We start from the raw sequence: 13833 nt of genomic DNA, 5'->3' as shown, positions 1-13833 counted from the left end.
CAGACTGCGTGGTAGGTATTCTTTTTTTTCGACAAAACCGGTAATAACTCAAAAACTATGTTATCGGTCGGATAACATAGTTTTTGTAGTTTAACATAGTTAACATAGTCGGTCGGAACTCACTGTAAATAGAGGCGCCATGCTCCACTCCTTCGATTGGGTCTATTACTAAACAAAGTATATCTGTATATGCCTTGTGTGGCAACAAAATGCAAAAGTTTGTTTTTGGGGCAAATATAAACATTTGGTTTTTGTTGCCAAACTAGATGAAAAATGAATACGATAGTAATGCCAATCTAAGGTGCGGAGTCTCGCGCGTCTTGCTGTTACGATTTCCGAATGACCGATAACATAGTATCCGGGTTATTCTCGGTTTTGTCGAAAAAAGAATACCTACCACGCAGTTTGCAGAGGGCTGTACATATCCACAGCGTCAGAAATTACTTAAAATTTGAGGATTTTGGGAATGTGGAGGATTTTTAGGGAGTTTGTGTCCCCACGGAGTCCAATATCACTGTTTTGGGTTTGCCAGTGGTAGGGTAACTGTGGGGAAAACGCACCCCTGGGTTAAACGCCTCCCCTAAAAAAATCGTATTTCTTATCGACGGATAGGTGTTTTATCCTGTCTTTCAGAACAGTCAGCTGCTTGTTTACGTAGGTCTCTATTTCCGGTTGTGAGTCTTGAGGAGCAGCGTGGGTAGGTGCTGATGTTGGTTTTGGATGTTGTTTTTGTTGTTTTTGCAGAAGATTCCTAATATTTTGATGCCCTCTTTATATCACAAACCTTGCTATTGTGCACATCACTCAAAACTGCGTTTTATTGTCATTCTGTTGAATATATTATGCTGCGGCGTTAGTGGCGCGTTTTTTGTCAATATTTTGTTGACCGGAAATGGAGTGGATGGGGCAAGACGCCTACTCGATGCATGGGGCAAGACGCCCCCAGTTTTCTGAAAGGGGGGCGTTTTGCACGGTGGTGAGAGTGCAGGGTAGCGCCCTGTAGGTCGGGGCCGAAAAGGCCTCTCCCTGTCCTTTTTTGCTGATATATCCTAAACGACTGCAGATATCGTCACCAAACTTTCAGGACTCCTCCGGGCATCCATTTTACACATTGCGACAAAATTTTATTCCAAAGGCTATGATAGGTTGACCACAAATGACGTCAGAACGACGTCAAGTTCTGCCATGTTCATCATTTTCTGTTGATAGATGGGGTGGGGGCGCTTTGCACATGGGTGTGGGCGTATTACCCAGGGTATGGGGCAAAACGCCCTTTTGCAAGGGTATGCGAAAACCTTTTTGGGGGGTTAAATACCACACGCAGGTGTCTTTTCTTGGTCTCAAAACGTAGTAAAAAGAATGAGCTACATGATGGTGCCCAAAGGTTTACATAATCTGTGTTGGGTTGAGTGTCAGAAGGTTTCGCGCTTAATGGGGGCGTTTTTGACCTATTCACCCTACTATCTAAATTGAAACTGTTTGTCGCCCACATTTTTGAATCGTTCGATGCTTATTTCCTCATTCTGTATTTTGATAATGCTATCGCTGTTGAAGAAAATGCATATTCCAAATGATACGGCTTCCGATTGATAGCTTTGAGAGGAAAACCAATTATGCTGGGCTTCATGATTGCTGGACTCTTAGCCGGATCGCCGTGTTGAAGTGGATGTTATTTTTTGTCGGTAATTAAGTGGCGGTGATGGAATATTTTGTGTTTGTGCCATGTACTCACCCTCTGTGCGCTGTATATAAGTCAGCTGGAAGGTGAACTCGGACCATTCGGTGTGGGTATCCACTGGCTGCGGACGTGCGCAATCTATATTTACATGTGTTTGATTAGCCCTTCAGTAATCTCGTTACCGGTGCTAATTGTTATGTGACGCATTTCGTGTATTCCACCACTGACTTGTGTCTCTTTGTGTCTCCCTTCCACCACTGACGTGGCACCCTCATGTGTGTCTCCCTCCCACCACTGACGTGTGTCTTCATGGCGTGTGTCCCTGACTTGTATCTCGTACCACTGACGCGTGTTTCCCTCCCACCACTGATGTTTGTTTCCCTCCCACCACTGACGTCTGTCTCCCTACCACCACTGACGTGTGTACTATGTCTCCCTCCCACCACTGACGTTTGAACTGTGTCCCTTCCACCACTGACCAATGTACTGTGCCTATATTCCACCACTGCCGTGTGTACTGTGTCTCCCTCCCACCACTGACGTGTGTGTGTGTGTACTGTGTCTCCCTCCCACCACTGACGTGTGTACATACTGTGTCTCCGTCCCACCACTGACATGTGTATTGTGTGTCTCTCCCACCACTGACGTCTGTCTCCCTCCCATCACTGACGTGTGTACTGTGTCTCCCTCCCACCACTGACGTGTGTATTGTGTGTCTCTCCCACCACTGACGTCTGTCCCCCTCCCACCGCTGCCGTGTGTACTGTGTCTCCCTCCCACCACTGACGTGTGTGTGTGTACTGTGTCTCCCTCCTACCACTGACGTGTGTGTGTACTGTGTCTCCCTCCCACCACTGACGTGTGTGTGTACTGTGTCTCCCTCCCACCACTGACGTGTGTGTGTGTGTACTGTGTCTCCCTCCCACCACTGACGTGTGTGTGTACTGTGTCTCCCTCCCACCACTGACGTGTGTGTGTACTGTGTCTCCCTCCCACCACTGACGTGTGTGTGTGTGTACTGTGTCTCCCTCCCACCACTGACGTGTGTGTGTGTACTGTGTCTCCCTCCCACCACTGACGTGTGTGTGTACTGTGTCTCCCTCCCACCACTGACGTGTGTACTGTCTCCCTCCCACCACTGACGTGTGTACTGTGTCTCCGTCCCGCGGCGCGGTGCGGCCGCAGGTACGGCGCGTTCCGTCGCAGCACGATGGCCGGCAGCAGCCCGCAGCAGCAGTTCGACGCGGCCGTCCAGCTGATCCGCGGCCTGCCCAAGGACGGTGAGTGACCCGGTGGCCTGACCCGGGTCAGCCGGCGCTCGGTGACCGGCTGGTCAGTGGCCGGGCGTGCGGGGACGGCCTGAAATGCCCGGCACTTAGGCCACCCGCTGTACACTGGAACTCTATCCAACAGGCCTAGGACCCCTGGGAGGATTTTCTTCTATGGCTTATTGTAATTAAATTATCTTGCTGATGAATTATAATTGCTTTGTTTCTGTTTTATTTTGTCCAGACAAAGCCTCAGATTCTGGGAACCTTCTACTGTCGACCACTTAGCTAATATATCCTCGTTCAAGGTCCTTTTCACAGCTCTTTGACCGGTCTGAGGATTTGTTTTGTGTTCCGGCCGCAACAACACGGTCGGCTCATGGGGCCACAGCCTGGCTCTTCACCGAAATCCCAGGCGCTCTATTACCGCCGCACGACGTGTTCCAGGCCCGTTCCATCACCCCCGGCCCGTGTTCCAGGCCCGTTCCATCACCCCCGGCCCGTGTTCCAGGCCCGTTCCATCACCCCCGGCCCGTGTTCCAGGCCCGTTCCATCACCCCCGGCCCGTGTTCCAGGCCCGTTCCATCACCCCGGCCCGTGTTCCAGGCCCGTTCCATCACCCCCGGACCGTGTTCCAGGCCCGTTCCATCACCCCCGGCCCGTGTTCCAGGCCCGTTCCATCACCCCCGGCCCGTGTTCCAGGCCCGTTCCATCACCCCCGGCCCGTGTTCCAGGCCCGTTCCATCACCCCCGGCCCGTGTTCCAGGCCCGTTCCATCACCCCCGGCCCGTGTTCCAGGTCCCCCGTTCCATCACCCCCGGCCCGTGTTCCAGGCCCGTTCCATCACCCCCGGCCCGTGTTCCAGGCCCGTTCCAGCCGTCCAACGACATGAAGCTGCGACTGTACGGGTTCTTCAAGCAGGCCACCGAGGGCCCGTGCACGCAGCCGGCGCCCTCCTTCTGGGACGTCGTCGGCAAGGCCAAGTGGGCCGCCTGGAAGAACCTGGGCGACCTGCCCTCCGAGCAGGCCATGACCTCGTACGTCGACGAAATCAAACAGGTCAGCAGCGAGGCGCGGACGGCGGCCACTCGCAGGCGCAGTTAGCGGAACTGACCGCGTTACTCAGCAGGAACGTCTAATTTCCTTTTAGTAACCAGTAGTTCTAGGTGTGGCATGGCTGCTGCACCTGGGCTCAATCTCATTATTGATATAAAGTAAATAGTACATGATGCCGTAAGCTGGGTTTGGCAGCACTGGCTAAGTCCAGGTGCAGAAAAAGGCTATTAAATGCAAAAGTTTCTTACGCGTCGTATACTGACGGTCCCAGGAATTGTTTCGTTGACTCACTCACGCATTAGCCAACACTGGTATCGCTGCACAGTGCACACGTTAGCAAATGCTGTGAATGGAATAGTACGGCAAAGATTGGACTCTGAAAAACCGCTACATATCCCCAGCTCCCTAGCCTGTTGTAATCTCTCCATTTTGTTTGTGCGTGCGTGCGCGTGATGCATATGAATGTCGAGAGTAGGCATATGGCCGCCGGCTGTCACCTTGGAAAATCACAGGTCAAAGCTCAATGGGAGCTGATCTCGGGCATTCAAGGGTCCTTGACTCAGTCCCACGTGCCAACGACGAGTGCCGGCGCTCGAGGCTGCTCGCTGTCGGCGGTCACGTGACTCGGTCCCCCAGTGCCGACTCCAGAGACAGTGCCCGGGCCCTGTTTCACGCCACGACGCTACAGTGCGCTACGCTATGTTACGGTATTGGTGCGACGTTTGAGACGAATTCGCCTAAACAAACTCGGACGCTCCAGCGTTGCGAGCGTCCGAGTTTGTTGATGTTTCCATGGAAACCCACTACACCGATACGCGTAGCGCACCGTAGCGTCGTGCCGTGAAATAAGGGCCCGCCCGGCCTGTGACTCGGCTCCCGTGCCGACGTTTCAGATCGTCCGCGCGCTGTTTGAGAGCAGCCCCATCCGGATACGTGGACTTTCCTCGTAGTGTCGCCTCTTATTAGGTACTCGATGAACCGAAGACAACGCTTTGGCTGGCCTCGCAAATACACCCACTCAGAGCATGGGGACTAAGTTTTTTAAAGGCGTGTTTGTGAAGTTTGGTGCTGTTATGGGATTAACGAAGATATTTGCAGGCGAGCAGTGCCGGCGCTGATTTCGTAGTTCTTTGTCCAGCGCCTCGGTCCGACCGGCTGGACCTGGTCGCGGTGACGCTGTTTTTGCGCGCTGCTCACTCTGTCGTCACTGCGATTGATGATGGCTCTTCCCTCCTTGATATGACAAGTGTGACACCCCTCCATCAGGTAAACTGCAGTGTAAGCTGATGTCTTCAAGCAATTAGTACCTGCTAGCAAAGGGGAAAGCATAATTGGTTGCATGAGTATTGAATATCTTAACTTTATGTCTCATTTCACAACATTGCTTACATTAATGCAAAAAGAGCCAGTTGTTGTTTGTCTTTGCATCGGTCGCACCTCTCGTCCAAAGCTCGCGGAGCTGTCCGGGGTCTGTGGCTGCCTGTGATTCAGGCTTTGCATCCAGTTCAGAGCGGAAGCGAGAGGCGCGGCGTCTAATCCCTACCGTGATACGGTCGGTGCGCGCCGGCCCCTCGGGACCTGTTTGAGGCTTATACGACAGGCTGGGGAGGTGTTCTCAGCGCGCGGTGCCGGCCGGCCGCTCCGCGCCCCACACCTCCGTGTGAACAGCACGGCAACTGTGGTACACCCGTACTGTACGGACCGTCAGCGGTACACCGGTACCTGTACGGACCGTCAGCGGTACACCGGTACGGATCGCCAGTGGTACACCCGCACCGGTACGGACCGTCAGCGGTACACCCGTACTATACGGACGGTCAGCGGTACATTCGCACTGTACGGGCCGTCAGCGGTACACCCGCACTGGTACGGACCGTCGGTACGGACCGTAAGCGGTACAGCGGTACGGACGGTCAGGGGTACACCCGTACCGGTACGGACCGGTGGCAGTACCGGAGTGAGCGTCCCACGGCGACCACACTGGCCTGACCTGCGGTGCTATATTGATATTGGAGGCGGTCTCGCTTCCCGGCGATCGACAGGGAAGTTACGTGCTGGAGATCAATGCCTATTGACGTTGGTATCGGTTCCGGCTGCGCCTCGAGTCCGGGCTGGCGGTGCTGGTCCTCTGTTTGGTTTTCAGGCAATGTGAGCCCAGTCTGAATCTGGGTGAAAGAGAGGTCTCGGGGATTGCTAGCGACCCAGAGCCGATTCTGTTAGCTGTCGGTCAGACCCGGGTAGGTGTTCACTGCCGTACAGTGATTGGCGGCTGCCAGACCGATTTTCAGCGATATGCTGATGTACCGAGCGGCTGCAACACGACGCTCTCTGTACCGGTCGGATTTCCGCCGGCAGCAGGTCGCTGTGATGGGCTGTGTCCGTCTGCGCTGGACGACGGCGGACAGGTGGAGGGTGTCGGGGCTGCGGCTCTGCCGCTCCTTCCCCCGGGCTGGCCGCGTGCCCCGGTCGGACGGTGTCGGCTCGGCGAAGGCTGTCGGCTCGGTTACTCGGTCGCCCGCACCTCCCGGCCGGCGGCGGGTCGCGGGCGCCGGTCGGACGGTGTCGGCTCGGCTGCTCTGCCGGCCCGGCCCGGCGGCTCCGTGCCCCGGTCGGACGGTGTCGGCTGGGTGGCTGTGCCGGCCCGGCGGCGGCTCCGTGCCCCGGTCGAACAGCATTCCCGGCGGCCGTCGCTCCGTCTCGGTCCGGTCGGCCCGGTCCGTCCGCCGGCCGGAGAGAGTCGTACTCTGCAGCCGAGAACCGGACCGTCTGCCGCCGCCGAGCACGGCGTGGAAAAATTCACACAAACTCGCCTGCACGCCCCGCCACGACCCGCCAGCTGCGCGCAGCGCTGCGTTATCGTAACAACCTCAAGGGATTTTAAAGTGGTTCGCTATTCCGTTCGTTTTTCAGGGTCTTCGTTTGCCTCATTTATATACAAGGTGCTAGGATAGCCAGTTTCAAAATGTTTTTCCTGTTTCAGAAGACGTCAGACTATTGCGCAATGGCGCATTTTAATTTATAATGAGGGCTCGTTCATGCAGAGCTACATTCCATCTTGTGTGGTGTTGAAACGGTGACTTCTGTGAGACTCGGCAACGGTGAATCTGCAATCCCCGATTTCCGTCGTGATCACAGACGTCACAGTCGTACTATGCATGGCTCAATAATATATTTTTTCATTGATTTCCAGGTCACGACTGACGAGCTAGAAACTTTCGTTTTCAGCCATGTGACCAGTATCGATTTTAAAAAGGCTACTCACTTAGTTCATAGGCTCTGACGTGCAGAGACAGTATTGTTAAAGCTCCACAATCGGCAATGTTTTTTTTTGTCACGATCCCCCCCCCCCCCTCCTTGACCCACCCGGCCGCTCTGCATCAGGCGATTTAGACGATATGGCTCCCTCGGACCCCCCCCCCCCCTGCCGCTATCTATTCGGTGATTTAGACGATGTGGCTCCCTCGGATCCCCGCTGACAATGCCGTCGGCTCGGCCGCAGCGCAGGTGATGAATATGTCGCTCCCTCGGCCCCTCCCCCGCTGACGATGCCGTCGGCTCGGCCGCAGGTGATGGAGACGATGTCGCTCACGGACGACGTGGCCCACCTGATGGACACCCTCGGACCCGTCTACGAGTACGTCGACGACGACGGGGCCGACGGCCGCAGCGCGCGCAAAAAGCACGTGCACTTCTCGGCCGACGAGGGCGCGCCGACCACCAACGGGCACGGCGCGCCGGCGGCGTCCGAGGACGGCACGGAGCCGGCCGAGGAGGTCGGGAGTGCGGCCGCGCTGCCGAACGGCTCGCCGCCGCCGCGTGCCGAGAGGTGGGCCGGCTCGGCTACCTCCGATACCGATACGGACGACGAGTTCAACGACCCCATCGGCGTGAGTGGGGGGGGGGGGGGGTTCAGTGTGACGGTGGGCTGCACACCCGGGTCACAGTGCACGCCGAGCTGAACGACCGCCAACCGCGTGAAACGGCTCGTTATCGTAGCAACTACAAGCGACTTTAAAAGTCTTGTGAGATATCGCTATGAATCCCGCTCTAGCTTTAAACTTAAAGGTAGTGTGCCACCTTTGAAAGATTTCCCATTTTATTTTTCCTAGGATAAGAAGCTTCTGTTTTTACCTAATATCGCAAAAAAAAAAATCAAAAATGGGCCTGGAATAGTGCCTTTTTCGCCTAAACGTTTATCGGTTTTTCGATATGTATAACAACTGTAGTGGGCTGACCTGCAAATAGGCGTCGGCAACAATCGCGAATGCGGCGCACATGTGACAATAAGCAAAGGTCATTATAGAGTTACGACGTACGGGAATGAGTTATCAGCTGTCTAATCGTAGACAACACAATGTCGAGCCTTAAACTGTAAGCCTGTATTGGTATTGTTTCTTTTATTTGGCTGTCGAACATTATTTATGGTTTGAAATATGATTTTATGTAAAATAATTGATATGAAAAAGCCGTCTCGTAAGTTATGACCCCATTTCACCACACGCAAGTGGCAGAAATGACAATGATCAGCTGACGCATTTTTCTTGGCCGAAGTCAGAGCGCGCGGCCCGACGCACCACCACCGCACCACAAAGTATGAGCAGAAGCCGCGCCCAAAGCCAGGGCCCCGGTAACGTGAGGTAGCCGAGTCGGGGCAGCGTGCGCTGACCCAAGCCGGGGCCGCAGCTTTGGGCGCGGTCTACCGCATCCCCGCGGGCAGGCCCGCGCTATCACATGACACCGGGAGGACGCGCGGCCCCGGCTTGGGTCAGCGCACGCTGCCCCGACTCGGCTACCTCACGTTACCGGGGCCCTGGCTTTGGGCGCGGTCTACCGCACCACCTACCAGGCGTGTTCGAAACCGCAGGAGATGATGATGAACTTGTTTATCGAAACTTGATTGGGTGAGCATATCGGTAATAGCGATTTCAGTGTGTGCATTTATTGTTCATCGTGGTGTGAAATGTGGTTGGGGTACGACCGACAACCCGTCGGGGCGAATTTCGCACTGGGGTACTCAAAATTTGAAGAATTTAAGACGTTTCCATGAGTTTTGAAGGTATGGATAAGTTCTAAAAATCCGGTTCTCCTTATCTGGGCCATTAACTTCATACGGTCCAGGAAAGCTGGCACACTACCTTTAAGGCAAACACCGTTCTCGCATTCTACACCAAGGAAGTCACACTTAGTACAGTATACCACAATTTTCGATATCGTATAAAGCGAGTGCGACATTATGGTATCTTGCTTAGCGCGTGGTTGTTTCTGTCCATCTAAGTTATTAAGTCTGGATGCTGCTATCCGCTGCGGTATTGGCCACTATGCTTTTCACGTGACCGTGACTTATGCTGCTGACTTTCGATATACGCCAGAGCCAGACTCTGTGACTGTGACTGTGACTGGTCACAGGAGGCGGAGCCGGTCTGAGCACGGAGGTCCATGTGACTGTGACTGTGCTGACTGTGACTGTGACTGTGCTGACTGTGACTGTGACTGTGACTGACTGTGACTGGTCACAGGAGGCGGAGCCGGCGCTGGGCCGCAGTCTAAGCACGGAGGCGCGGCTGGACGCCCTCCACCAGCAGCTGACGGCACTGGCGCGGATGGTCGACTCGGCGGGACCTCGGCTCCACTCCCGAACCACGGTACGGTCCGCGGGCGCTGACGGGGAGGGAGGGGGTCGGGCTGCCCTGTCTGCCGGTCACACTGAGTGCGTGGCGTCCCTGGCGACTGCTGACCGCCTGTCCTCTCCACCGCAGGACGGAGCGGCGCTCACCAACGGCGTGCATCCCACGTCCAGCGCCGCCGCCGCGGTCACTGCGTCCGCACCGGCCTCCAGCTGCCCCGGTAGGTGTCTTTGATCTAGTCGGAAATCGACTGAGCACGACGTGACTGGCGTCATTGTTGGTAACCTACGTCAGCACCTACGAAATTTTCCTTTAATGCTAGGTCTCAAATTGATGCAACAGATCTTACTCTAATCATATGTCTTCATTGTTTGCAGGGTTGGGCAGATAAATTGGGACAAAATACATATTTGCATTCAGAACACCATAGCTTAGAAATTTGTAAACGTAGACATTTCAAATTTGGATCACATATTGTCACACCAATTTTATACGAAATACGAAATTTTCCTTTAATGCTAGGTCTCAAATTGATGCAACAGATCTTACTCTAATCATATGTCTTCATTGTTTACAGGGTTGGGCAGATAAATTGGGACAAAATACATATTTGCATTCAGAACACCATAGCTTAGAAATTTGTAAACGTAGACATTTCAAATTTGGATCACATATTGTCACACCAATTTTACACATTTATCACCAAATATGGTCATCGTGGTCCACGCGCATCAGTCCTTATCGGTGCCTGGACTGGCCGCACGCGCGGCGAGATCTCCCGTCTGAAATGGCTCGTAATTGTAGCTAACTGGCACTGCTGAGGCTCACCACAGTCACATGGGGACGTTCGTTAGACTCACCCGCAAAAACGCCCCAGCAACCAGAACTCGTGTGGGCTGAGGTTTAATGAGGAAGGGGGCATTTTCCCTTGGGTACAGTTTGTGGGATCCTCCGTTTCAGGAGATTTTGTATTTAATTTACTGTATGCCGGGGAGCTGACTCCTCGAAGAGCATCACTCCATGCAGGATGTTGCCTTCTTCCATCTTGTTGATTCGAACTGCCGGAATAATGGTTAGATACGCTGTAATGGCGAACCCCCTCCCGATTCCGTAAAATAAGGGGGCCCCACGTGGCCGTCAGAAGTCATCGAGTGAAATGCCATCACCGAGGTCTGCTGCATGCTTTTTGGAACTAAGATCACGTCTTCTGGGCTGGTTGCGATGTATCATGGTGTTTGCGCTTGTTCATATGTTCGGTTATGGGGATACCATCGTCGCAAAAAGACCTGCACGTGCTTGCTCGCTTCTCCAAGCCCTTCAAGAGGAAACAATCTTTAGTAACGTCACAGCTGCTTCAACATCTATGTTAACAGGTTGATATGCATCAATGCATAAGAGTACATGTTTGAGGTGCTGTTATATCGCTTTCTCATGGCGCGGCTACCTTCGCTGTAAGCTCGCGCCACTGTTTTCGCGAGGATCCTCTGATTTAACTGAATTTTGCCTTTTAGCCCCCCTGGAAAACCGGGGGAGCGGCCGGTGTCAATGCAATAAGTATGTAAGGATGAGTCAACATTTTCTCTTCCTCCAACGCTTACGTCTGTTCGATACACACTACTTTCAGCCATTTGATGGAACATAATTAGAATATTGGCATGCATGTGCGCGCGGACTAAGTTGATAGTGACTTGCTTAACCCATATATGCATGAATTAATTTTTTGTCGAGTATTTTTATGAAACTTTCTAGCATTGTTAAACAACATGTTACTAAGCTGCTGACATCAACTGTTTTGTTTTTACATTTAGTGCTTGCCTGATATGCTCGTTCAAAGTGACGTACAAAAATGTACGTCTATGCCAGGTGTCAACAAGACAATTGTGACGTCTGCCGCCGCCGTCCTAAAATAATACATCCGATATCCCTAATACAATGCTAACGTCTTTCGTACTTCAGAAGCGATGTATGAGGGATGGGTTGGGGTGGGGATGGGGTTGTGGAGGGGGTAGGGTGACGTCATGTCATCGTTAACCTGGGCGAGGGGAATAACTTGTGTTGTACGAGTATGGTCAAATATGATGTATGATATGTTGTGTTGCATTAGAGACCCTTGTAAATGGTAGTTACAATTCATACGTTGAATTATAAATAGATGTAGATCATGTATGATGAAAATAAGGAAATTTGCAAAACACAACTCAATTATGTCAACTTTTACCGTCTATTGAAAACTTGTCTCATGTACATAATAGTCAACATAGTAGATCTATAAAAAGAGCACGTTGTCAATGGCGATCAGGAGGCGTTCTGCTGCTGGCCACCGACGCGGTGACCCTGTGCTCCCCTGTGGCAGTCACAGTCCGGCGCCCGGCGCGCTCCATGCTGACTACCTGACTGCAGAGCTTCTTGAGGAGACAGAAGATGTAGCCGTTCCGCTGGGGACCTTCGCCCAGGACGTCTGCCTCGTCCACGCAGCTGACGCGTCGGTCGTCGTAATGGCACCACCTGTCCCGTCCCACACTGTACACGTCAGACACTGTCCCGAGCGCTTGGCCCCGCTGTAATGACTAAAGACGGCCATCAGCCGGACGTAAAGTCGCCGGCATGGTCAGCGGAGCAGAGCGACTGGTCGCCCTCGACTTAGAACTCGGAGAGGTGCGTCTGTCCAGGGGCGTCGGCCGGCTCTTCCTTCCCCAGTGACGGCATGATGGCCTCTTGGAACTCGTGATCCTCGACCACGTCCATCCAGCGGATAACAGCCGCACTGCAGCCGTTGTTGGCAGTCGTAAATGCTTCGATGGTCTGATTGGACTTCTTCTTGAAGGCGTTGATGTCGGTGAACTTGTTCGCCTTCAGAAGGCGATTCCCTCACATGGTACCCGTGCCATGGAACTGGCGCTTCTGGATCTCTGCTGCAAAACCGATCATCAGGGTCAAGCTTGGTGCTGCTTTGGAAGTGACATACATCCATAATCATCCCGAACCGGTTGAAACGGTGGGTGCGACCAGTTACGGGCTCAGTTACGTCTTTACGGCTCAGTTAAGTCTTTACGGCTCAGTTACGTCAGTTACGGCTCAGACCAGTTACGTCAGGCGGGCAGGGTCAGCATTCTCTTCGTCGCTAGAGTCTTCGTTTGTGTCGACGCGAACTTCCGGCGGCTCTAGGACGACGACCGTGACATCGGCGACTCGACTTCGCTCCTTGATGCCATCCAGAACAGGGCTGCGGAGTCGGAGTCGGAGTCGAAATCGGTCGGAGTCGACAATTCTGACCGGAGTCGGAGTCGATTTTGGAAACCGGAGCCGGAGTCGGAGTCAGAATCACCGACAAATCCATCGACTCCGCTGACCTGGCAGGGCTGCTGAGACGGGAGTCGGAGTTGGAGTCGGTCGGAGTCGATAGTTCTACCCGGAGTCGAAGTCGGAGTCGGAGTCGGAGTCGGAGTCGGAGTCACTGAAAATCCATCGACTCCCGCAGCCCTGATCCAGAACATCGTTGAGGCTCACATTTGCCATCAAACCAAAGCATAAACGTGTTTGATGTTTGGGAAACAAAATGTAACGGATATGCATAGACGTACATTATTGTACGTGCGTTTTTGTGAAACGTACTATTTTTGGATTTGCTTGGTAAGCAAAATTAGCATTATAATGACACCACTCATGAAGTTAGGGTCATGCTTGAGCAGATTGCTGGCAACGAAAGCTAATCCGGGAAAAGCACTTAACTATAATTAAGAACACTTGGCTCACCCTGGGTCGAGCGTCTGAACGGGTGAAAATCTTCCCGTTGCGGCATCAACAAACCGAATGTCTGAAACTCAACACTGAATGCATTGGAACCGTGTTTTTTGGTATTCACCTGACGGCTAACAATGTAAATGATTTAGAACGACCGCGTTTGATGGCTCATTAGCTCTATTTCTATAAAGATGGCACACATTGGTCAACTCAAATTGACGTACATTTAGGTATGTACGTCTATGCATATATGGGTTAAGCCCACGTTCTGTGACCAGCCGACTCAAAATTACAACGCAACCTGCATAACATGGAAAAGTATTCATTAGCCTATATTTATGTTCAAAAATTATCTTAATCACTCAAAAAATAGGCGTTTTAGAGGAAGTTGAAATTTGTCCCAATTTATCTGCCCAACCCTGTAGTTATTATTTTACTTTCATTATTTGGGTAGCATATTGTCTTA

The 13833-nt window shown here is 52.9% G+C and overlaps 1 protein-coding gene across 3 annotated transcripts in view; it reads left to right on the top strand.

Annotated features, from left to right (window-relative positions):
* The window catches only part of LOC122384174 (acyl-CoA-binding domain-containing protein 5-like), a 35564-nt gene that overhangs the window by 17101 nt on the left and 4630 nt on the right, over positions 1–13833 (top strand). For all 3 annotated transcript variants that reach the window (XM_043371478.1, XM_043371390.1, XM_043371299.1), the window contains exons 3-7: positions 2864–2958; positions 3812–4005; positions 7569–7889; positions 9519–9644; positions 9759–9846. In XM_043371478.1, the coding sequence (XP_043227413.1) occupies positions 2889–2958; positions 3812–4005; positions 7569–7889; positions 9519–9644; positions 9759–9846 (799 nt within the window). In that variant the 5' untranslated portion in view covers positions 2864–2888. The remainder of the gene's footprint in view (positions 1–2863; positions 2959–3811; positions 4006–7568; positions 7890–9518; positions 9645–9758; positions 9847–13833) is intronic.

The sequence above is a fragment of the Amphibalanus amphitrite genome, unplaced genomic scaffold (genome assembly GCF_019059575.1).
Source record: "Amphibalanus amphitrite isolate SeventyFive unplaced genomic scaffold, NRLGWU_Aamphi_draft 000001F_arrow, whole genome shotgun sequence".
NCBI lineage: Eukaryota > Metazoa > Arthropoda > Thecostraca > Balanomorpha > Balanidae > Amphibalanus > Amphibalanus amphitrite.
This window is presented reverse-complemented; position numbering and strand designations above follow the sequence as displayed.